Source organism: Caloenas nicobarica, chromosome 3 (assembly GCF_036013445.1).
Source record: "Caloenas nicobarica isolate bCalNic1 chromosome 3, bCalNic1.hap1, whole genome shotgun sequence".
NCBI classification, from domain to species: domain Eukaryota; kingdom Metazoa; phylum Chordata; class Aves; order Columbiformes; family Columbidae; genus Caloenas; species Caloenas nicobarica.
In genome coordinates, this window is record NC_088247.1 from 97,978,709 (window position 1) to 97,989,174 (window position 10,466).

Sequence of the window (10,466 nt, forward strand, 5' to 3'; positions counted from 1 at the left end):
TGGCAGAGCAACCAGTCAAATGCCACAGCTCGTTCTTGGCATAACAGGAGCATTCAGGAGCTGTTTTGTCCAAAGCCTTACTTAAGGTCTCTTTTCTGCTTGACATTTCATGTCTGTCTTGTGGCGTGTGCAGCCAGCAAATGGACATGACTAACAGCCAGGATGGTAACCCCATTCTGAAGCCCAGCTATTGTTTAGGCTGCATAGGCAAACCTCGCTGCCCAAGAATCACAGTAACGCCCTTGTAAACTTCCACCCCAACAGGACCTGCGCTCAGCTTGCCGCACCGGCTAGCAGCCCGTGGCCACAGCAACTCACTGTCCCCATGCCCTGGCTCTGCAGGCTTGGCCCAGCTCCTCACACAGGCATGTGGCGTATTGATCGTCACCCCCATACTGTGGTGACATGCCCTCGCTCCCTCGTGCTGCTTTTGTCATCCAGAAGAGAGCCATGGGGATGTTGCTTTGTATGCGCTGCTCCAGCTCTGCTTACACCAACACACAGAACTGCCTTTGGGCAGCCTGTGGAAAAGCATGACCTCGGGCAACATGGAACAGGCGTTCTCTGAGCTGGACTCACTTTATGCAGGAAGAGTTTATAAAAAACCCTTAAACCAAAGATCAAACCCATCTCTATCTCCTGTCTACTGTCCAGGTCCTTCTCTGACCTGTTCAGCTTTCACAACGCACTGTACGAGGAGTGGAGATAACCAATATTTGAACTGCAGCGCGGTAGTTGGGAAGACTGTGTGCTCCAGCACCAAGCATCCCAAGCTTTGCATTCGTCAAGTCTTCGCTCGCCAGCACTACAGAGGTGTGAGGTATATATCTAAATTGTAAACTTTCTAATTTTCTAAATTCTATATAGAATTACAAACATCAACCTGCATATTTTTCTGCCAGCCCAGAATGTAAGTGTAGCATGGGGAAATCTTGTCATTTGAAAATAATGAAAATGTCAGTTTGCTGTGGTGTTTTGTTGGTGGTGGTGGTTGTTTTGGTTGTTGCATTTTGTGTGTGTGTGTGTGATTTTTGGTTGGTTGGTTTTGGTTTTTTTGTTTGGTTGGATTTTTTTAAATCATAAAAAACAAAGCCTGCCCTACGTGTGTTGATTTTGTGAATAACCATTTAAAACAGCAAGCAGAGAAACTTCGGAGGGGAAGAAGGATGGAAATGGAGGAATCTTTTATTAGCAGCCGCCTGTTCCGGCGCCGGCTTTGCAACCCGCACGGCGCGGAGTCCCCGCTGCAGCCCTCAGCCTCCAGCGATTCCTCCGCGTAGCGCCGGGCACTTCGCAAGTTGTTACTGAATTTCTACCCACGTACGCCTTGGTTTAAACTCTTCCCACGTACTTGTATTTACCCAAACCACCAAGGCTCGGAGGCAGGAATCCGCTCCCGGCGGCCGGCCCAGGCGGGGAAGAGCGAGCCCCCGGCTGCCGCCATCGGAGGCTGGAGGCGGGGCCGAGTCCGCCGTCCTGCGTCCGTCCCCCGCGGCATGGCGGGCGGGGCGGCGTGGCTGTTGCTGGCCGCCCTGCTGCTGGTGCCGGTCGCGGCCCAGCGGGAGCTGCGCTTCAAGCCACCGGCCGAGGCTCCCGTGCGGCTCTTCACCGAGCCCGAGCTGGCCAGATACGACGGGCAGCAGGTAGGGACGGGCGGGAGGCTGAGCCGCGGCGGAGCCCCAGGCCTCTGAGCCTCCCCGGCCTTTTCTTGAAAGCCCCGGGGCCGGGCTCAGCCGGGGCAGGGGGCCCAGGAGGCGCTCGGTGGCGCTCGCTCCCGCTGGCCAGCGAGCGGGGCCGTGCGTTGCTACCGTCCGTGCAGCTCGGTGCCCTGAAACCAACTTAAAATTAGGGTTTCTCGTGCTCTGCTGCTGTGCTGCTCTCTCTCTCCCAGTAATTATGGGATAACTTGCTTTTTGTATTTGTGAGAAGTTTGCTGGCATTTATGCTTTGCTAGCCTGCTGTTCATTTGTCCTCCTGGCAGCTGCGGATTTCGGTCTGCTGAAGTTGTGCACTGACAATTAGATGGCATGTTCCTACTTTACTTGTTGCCTGTTTGACAAGGTACTCATGGCAGTGAATTTCAGATTACCATAAACTTTAGCCAAAGTAGTTTTCTCTTATTAATTCATTTAACCATGGATTTAGACCCTTCCCACCCCCAAGATTATAGAAATAACAGGGCAATTTCAGCTTAAAGAGTTTGTAGCTTTCTGTGACACAGAAATCTCAGCAGAACTTCACATTCGAAACCGTAAAATCCTGTATTGATACACAGTATGTCTTCTTTTTTGAAAAAAGCTGTTGGCTGACCTTTTCAGGATCTTCTCTTTCAAGAAACTAACCAGCATCTGACTAAAAATACATCTTATGCATAAAAGAGACAGCAGAAACACTGGCTTATTAAGTAAAACAGCAGCAGATCAGATTTATGGGCATTTATTTATGTGTTTTCTGTTAATTGAATAAAGAATGCTGTTGGCATACACCATTTTATCTTGGGCAATATCCGTCTGTGTTAGGAACAGAAAGATGCAATTGATCATCTTCAAGCAGTGTACAGACAAAAGGTGACTTGCAAGAGGGGCATGTCTTCTATGATAGTAATATGTACATTAAAAAGATTATCTCATTCCATATGCTTAAATCCTCCAAAAAAGAAAATCTCAGCGACAGTTTAAAGCACAGCCAAGAAATTTCGAGAGATAACATGTATCCTTGTATACACACACAAACAAGAAAATGTATGACAGAGAATTTAATTCTCTTCTTTGTGTCCTGAGTGCTTATGGATTTCATAGCTAAAACTAATTGCCCTGCACTTAAGTGTTGAGGATATATTGATGGCTTTCTTTCCAGGAGGGACAGCCCATTTACCTGGCGGTGAAGGGAGTAGTATTTGATGTCACTTCTGGAAAAGGTAAGTTTGCTTCCCCTCTGCTGTCTGCTTAGTTTTCATGCTATTATTCAGTCATTTGTTTTTAAATATTCCCAATGTATTAGAAGCCTGCAGTTCAATTGCAACAAAAAGAATATGCTTTTCCTTTTTTAATAAAAACTCGACTTTTCTCCTCTGACACCTTCCCCACTAAGGTTTTTTCTAGAACCTACGCTGGTTTGAGATTACAGTACACATGGACAGACAGCATAGCCCAGTTAGCTTGGCCACTGACCACAGAAATGCTGAAGCCACCTGCCCAGGCCCCTGACCCCTCCCCAGATGTGTGGTCAGGCCACACGGAAGCTGGTGCTACAGCGTTTTACTGCACTGGGTCCACAAACTGACCAGATCAAAGCTAACTTGGATGTACCCGTATTGCAACACACAATATCGGCATTGCCACGGCTTCATACCTCCTCTTGTGCTGGTGTTGGCCTACCCGTGCTGTCCAGTGGCCTGGAAGAGTTTGAAGAGTTGACTGTGATTTTGAAGGGGAGAGGAGGAATAAGTAATTTTTTTCTTTAAAGTTTTCTTACACCTAAACCATTTATTGCTGTATATGCTGTTTGTGCCTTCCCTAAGAAATACAGATGTTTTCATTTGAATTTCTGTTGCATAATCCAATTTACAGTTGTAATGATGAAAAGACAGTAATGCTTTTAACTGTGAACTAGCTGGAATAATCTTTATGAATTTTATCTTGGGATTTTACTTTTTTTTTTTTCCAATGGAAATTGGGAAAGGTAGCACACTTTCTGTAAAATGCTTGAAGGGACCAAAGGGGTCCTGGTCACTCACCTTAATGTCATAATAGGCAAACTAATGGCTTGCTGCTTTGTTTGTACTACGCTTGTTAGTGCATCTTGTCTGGACATACACGTTGGCTGATCTTCAAATCCTACATGAGACGAGGCTTGCCACTGTATAAATTCTGGAGAATGTAAAGCACAGGTCCCTAAAAAATAAGTAATTTTAAAGACTTCAGTATAGGAGTTCAGCAGTTGTATTGTACAACTCCATCCCCTGTTGTTTAAGGACTGGGACATAATTTCAAGAAGTAGCAAATCAAAAGTCAATTTTGGAAAAAAGAGCCTTGGACTTGAGTTGTTCCTTTCAGTTCACTGTCAAGTGTATGAGGCTGATGAAAAGTAGAGGCTGAAGATATCCTGTACCTTGTCAGATCATCACTGGATTATCTTTTTTTTTTTTTAAAATCTGACAGAATTTTATGGAAAAGGAGCCCCATACAACGCTTTGGTTGGAAAAGACTCAACAAGAGGAGTTGCAAAGATGTCTCTGGATCCAGCAGATCTTACTCATGACATAGTAAGAAACCAGAGTATTAGTTTAGTTCCATCTTGCAAAGTTCTATTCTTTTGCGAGATTATGAATTATAACATTCAATGAATTTGAATTAGTTTATTTAAGTTGGTTCATGTCTTTTAATTTAAAACCAAAATGCATTAATATTCTTTAAACACATAAAATGGCTATCTACTGCACATGAAAGCTGTAGTGCTCACAGTTTTGGAGAGGAAAGTTGTTAATCTGTGGAACGAATACAATTTATGTAAGCATGTAAAGGGGAATTACCTGCTCTTTAAAAAGATGCTTCCAAAGAGAGTAGATCACTTTGTGAATGGATTTAGTTTAGCTGGTGTCACTGACATGGCACTGGATGCCACTTCCGGCAGTGGCTTGTTGCTCGTTTGAGGTGTGATGTACTTACACAGGGGAAATGGAGATTAACGGTTTGTTTGACCTGAATATACTAAAGTTTTGTCAAGGCAGAATTTAAATGAAAATAATAGTTACAGGTTATGCTATCAATTTTGTTAATCATGCTCTGCAAAGTAAGCCTGAAAACTGACCCTAAGGTTTATAGTAACCAATAAAAAAGAAAAATGTATGTAAAAATCTCTACTTTTGTTTCTTTGAAACAGGACTTTAATTTCCGTATTTCATTCAGACAGGACTCACAGAAGAAGAACTGCAGTCCCTGGATGATATCTTCAATAATGTTTATAAGGCCAAATATCCAATTGTTGGCTATACTTCTCGACGAATTCTGAATGAGGATGGCAGCCCCAATCTAGACTTTAAACCTGAAGATCAGCCACATTTCAACATTAAAGATGAGTTTTGAGGAACATTTGTGTACCCAGACAATGCCTTTCATATGAAAGTTCTTTCTGCCTAGATTTTTCTGTTTACAAATGTGTAATGTAAAATTACATTCCTTAGAAAGAGATAGGCAAGTTTTTAACAGTTGAAACATTACTGGTCTTTTTGTAAATCCCAAGTTGTTTCCCACTCCTTGGAGAAGTGTGAATGCATTATCTGGATGAGCTGACATCAGTTCTCTGTGCTTTAAGTGAGTGTAGGTATCACATGTACAAACAGGTGTAATAGATGCTTACATTTTAAAAAGCATTGTGGGATTTAATATTGGATAGGTTTGAGAATACTGGATATAAAACCACTCAATCTCCTAAAATGCAGTTCCTGTGGAATATTTATGCAAAGCCTGGAGCTGTAAACCAAGAAAAGTAAATATTTTTTTCCCCATGAGAACTACTGTGACATTATAAATAAGACTATTATTATGTTAGTGTTGAATAAATGACACTTTAATTTTTAAAAATAATTATCAAAGATGTCATCTATATTAGATTATGATGGTTTCCTTCTAGCTTCTTCCACTCTTTCACTGACAAAAAAGGGAAATGATAGCCCACTGTTTACCACATATTCTTACAGAACAATTTTATTATAGGAGTTTAGTATCCTGTGAATATTGTTAGCATCTTTATATTGACAATTTCAGCTCTCATTTTTAATTCCTGTTAGTTGTTCTTACTCTAGTTTGATCATTGCTGTTGCAATGAAGTATGCATTCATATGTTTCTTTTGCTTTTAACCTAATATAAAACTGCAGATCTGTAGGCTGAAAGCAGACCCCGTTTACTGGGTTTCTCTTCCAGTCTTTCAGCAACCAGAGGACCATAAAAGCATGTGCTATATAAATTGCTGCTAACCACTGACTTTCACTAACCTAAGTAGAATGTGAATTGTCATGTATGTGGATTTATCTGCCACTGTGACAGGTTCAATTGAGATGGAAAAACTGAGCAGCTGCTCCCAATTCTATATTAATAATACAATAAAAATACAGTTCTATATTTTGTTCTGTTTCTTTAGCATTTGGGCCATTTTCTTTGAAGGAAAGATTTTATTAGATGATTCTCCACTTCATGGTTTGCAGGGGACAGCTGCCTGTCAGTTGAATAACTAGAAAAGGTCTTTTATTTATCCTTTCTTTCACAATGTTACAGATTTTACTCTAAACTTGTTTTGTGTCTCACCATTAGTCCACTTAAGTTGCAGGAGGGACTCCATGGGTCCCCCTTGCTGTTGGATGGTGCTCTGGGATGGAATAAAAAAATTTCACATCTAAGAAAATATAATTGCTTCAGAGAATTATTTTTGTTCTATTATTATTACTGCTGACCTTTTGAGTAGATAACCAAGAGCAGCTGGGAGTTGGCCCCTTGCTGATGCCTGCCCACAGGTGTGGGTGTATACCTGCCATCTTTATGGGAATGCATGTGGGTTTGGAAGTGATGATGGTGGTTCTTCTGCCAGCATTTCACAAATCATTTTCCAATACCTACTGGTTTTTCCCCTTCCCTTCCTTGTGTGCTTCTTGACAGGGCAGCTTGAGTAGCTGTGCCACTGCGGTTACTGTAATAGCCTTGCCTTCATCTAGGATCAGAGTATCCAGCTGCATTTCAATGATGTAGCTGGAGTATAGCTCATCACCACCGAGTGGCTTAGCCTTAACTGTTCTCTCCCTGCTTTTCCTATTCATGCTATGAAAGTCACCTTCACTGACCTTGCAGCAGATAACTCAGCTCATACTATATTTCAGGTGCGTTTCAGTGAAGAAACCCTCCTGTTGGCCCAGGAAATGGTGATATAAACCCCACTTGTGTAGCGTGAGATCCTTGTGAATCCAACCCACCCTCACTCATGTCTGTGAACAGAGAGAAATGCTCTTGTCCTTCCTTTCTGTTATTAAATCATCATTAAATATAAGATCATCACACCCAAGCGCATTTTAGAATGCAAAATGTTTCTGGTTTTATTTCAGTTAGGGAACCGAAGGACTCACATTTAATAACTTCCTAGGCTATTTCACTTGAGGTTCCCACTCAACAGATCACTGTTATGACAATAAGGCTTTAAGTGGGCACATACCCTTAACAAGTTTTCACTCACTACTTTTTAAAAATTAATTCAGAGTACCACAGTATTTCTTTTTACTGTTAATGACACGGTTTTATGTCTAAGGTTGTTACTTGCCAGTAGCCTAAAATTTGTTTTGCTTAAAAGCAAACTGTCTGCTATGGTTGTTTTGTTCAGTACATTGCATTTCCCTAACCTCTCTATTATTCCAGTAAGACAGGTGTCCTCACTATCTATACATTGCACTCAAAAACAAGCAAGTTGTATGTTATCCTTGTTTTTTTCAGTCAGCTGCATTCCCCCGACCTCCGTTTTATTCCAGTAAAACAGGTGCCCTGGCTATCTATAAACTGCACTCCAAACAAGCCAGCTGTATAAAGCTCCACTGTAGTTGTCCTACTACTACACGCCTCCCTTGGAGGGTGAAGAATTTCTTTTCAATTTACTTGCTGCTTCCAGATAACATAGCAAATGTCATTATTTTTGCTGTGCTGCTTCTTATGTGCATCTTGCTAATTTAAAATGGGTGTTTGAATGGTTGAGCTTTTAATGAATGCTACCTGTAGTATTTAACAACAGTTTACTCTTCAGATTGTTAAGAATTATCAGGTGGGTTCATTGCTTAGATGATGCATAACCTGACTTGCTGTTTCCCACCTGCCACTTTTTTCAATAGTCCTTCACTTTGATCCTAATACCTTGGACTAATTTTGTGACAGGATAGATTCTGTCATCTGTACTTTAAGAAGGACTTATCTGATTAACAACTGGAACAAAAGGACTAATAATATAAGCAACCAAAATTCAGTAAAGGGGTTACAAAATGCAGAACAAAGTGTTATCTTTATTTTTACAGTTGTAGAGATTGTAGTTAAGTAAAATCCTACTATGAAAGTGTAAGGTGTGTTAGCAGCTGTTAGCTATTAGTCATTGCATCCTAATCTAAACAAGGCCACCTGCCAGAATGCAGGCTGAGATTTTTTCCAAGAATTTGGGATTAGACATAAAGTGAAGTTAATGTAATGAGTATACGGACACCACGCTTTTTGTGGCCCTTTGACAAAATATGAAGGTTTCATTGATTTAAGTGAATCAGTTTCTGGTTTAGTTTTCTTACACAGCAAAGGCCTTGGAAAACTGCAGCCTGGGCTAATATTCTTTGTGTTCTGATGATAGCAGCTGTAAATTCATAGTAACATAGGAATCAGTGTAGGGTCATGTTTCAGACTGCACTTGTCAGACCTGTCAGACTTCCACATTTCAGTAAAAATTAAAAGAGGATGCTCATCTGTTTAAGTACAGTGCTTTGGAATGTGAGAAGCCTCAGCACAGTTTGTAAATCACCTCCTTTAACTTTTGGTTCAAAACCACTATCGGGCTACATTTTCAACAGTGATAGCTTGGAAAGGCATTTAATTGCTGCAGTTTTTCCCTTGCAAGACTCCCAGGAACATGTAGAACTCATTTGATGGTGCAGGAGAGAAGACAAGGGAACAAAAAGGTTAATCTGACTTTTACAAATGTATTTTGTGTGGTTTACAGATATACTTATCTGAAATATGTTCAATGTAATTTGCATCCGCTCAAGAGAACACGGAAGAGATGTGAAACATTTCATATAGGAAATCAAACGCTAAGTTTTCTTTTTCCTTTCAGTTTAACCAGATCAGCTGAATCAAAAAAACCTCTGGGTACTTTTGTGAGTGAAAAATCTGCCATTCAGTAGGATTCAGCTGCACATCAGTAAGATGTGCTAAGTAGCTCTGGTTAGTATTTGCATAATTTCAGATGAACGCTGGAAATTCTCAGGCGTATCTTGAAATCCTCAGAAGTGACGTAAGTGATGACAATCATACATTTTGTTATCCATCATCCATTCAGGCTTTTGCTTCATGTTTTCTTGTCCATACAGGAAACTATACAAGCCATGCAACTTACCACAAATCCACACACCATGAGTAATATTCCGATAAAGTAAAACACATGTGAACTTATAACCTGAAAGCTATTTACATGGTATACAGAATGACTGTTTTCAAAGAAAAATCAGTCCTTGTCTTTGAATGCTTTGACTAAAACAACAAAAAAAAGCTCTTGGCTTTTAGATCTGTAATAACTCAGAGCCTTATCTCTGAATACTGATTTAGGTAGACAGTTACACACATAATATCTATAATATCTATTCAATCACTGCTAGGAGCACTCTAGCAGCATAGGCATGACAGAATAGGTGGGAAATGAGAATGTATCTTCGTGTGCCATTGGGAATATTTATACTGGTAAGGGAGATTTGCCAGAGCAGTATGTGCAGGTCTGATAACAGACAGTGCTTCCTATGTTTGGTCTGTCAAATATGGTCAATGATAACAATGTAAACTTGTACCCTTACCCATCTGTTGGTCTTTACATATACCTTCTGGTTTGGATTTTCTTCTTCCTGTTCAATAGAAGGCATGAGTCCTAATTTACTTGTTTACAAAACTTATGCTTAGATCTTCTTGGTTTGGGTTATCTGTTGACAAGAACTCCAAAATAACGGATAGAAATGGAGATTAATGTTCTGTGAAAAACAGAACCTGTGCACGTGCATGAACTGCAGAGCCATAGAAAGTATTCTGGAATAAAAAATTACTATTACTATTTGCCATAGGTTATTTGTATGTGTTGCAATTAAAAATTCTGCACTGTTAACAGATGTTCAGATTACCATGTTTTGCCGTACTTCTTGACATGAGCCTTTATCCTTCTGACGTGAGATATCCTTCTGAGAAGTGAAAAGTTTAGAAGAATCTGAGTGCAAGCCATGAAGGAAATCCAAAATATGACAATTTTTCATCAACTTAAAGAAACCTCTCTGAAAAAGAAATTGATGTCCCAATGTCTATATTTTACCTTTCAGATTTTGCCGAAAGTTTTCTCATATTGTGCAAAGGCAGCAGATAGAGCAGTGACTTGGATCTAACCTTCGCATTGTGACAATTTAGGTCCGTTTCTTGGCATATCTACTTGAACCTTAGAGATTATGAAAACACAGACAGTAGACTGATGACAGAGGGTTAAACACGTGACCTGAATCCAAATAGGTGTAAACCTGTAGGAACGTTTGAACAGAGCTGAACTTAAAGCCTTGCACCCTTCCTTTGAATGAAAAAAAACCCTTTTAGATAGCACTTGTTTCAGCCAGTAGAGGAAAGGGAATTTTCTTTTCTGAACAGATGGAGTTCAGGCACTTGAACAGATAGAGTTAGATGACTATTGAAGTGAAAACTTCCCTGTGCCT

The 10,466-nt window shown here is 40.7% G+C and overlaps 1 protein-coding gene across 1 annotated transcript; it reads left to right on the plus strand.

Annotated features, from left to right (window-relative positions):
- The first annotated feature begins 1,436 nt into the window (after positions 1–1,436).
- NENF (neudesin neurotrophic factor) lies at positions 1,437–9,798 on the plus strand. Its single transcript, XM_065632768.1, has 4 exons — positions 1,437–1,643; positions 2,857–2,917; positions 4,161–4,264; positions 4,908–9,798. Exons 1-4 carry the CDS (start codon positions 1,497–1,499, stop codon positions 5,082–5,084), a joined length of 489 nt encoding a protein of 162 aa, XP_065488840.1. The 5' UTR covers positions 1,437–1,496; the 3' UTR covers positions 5,085–9,798.
- The last annotated feature ends 668 nt before the right edge of the window (positions 9,799–10,466 follow it).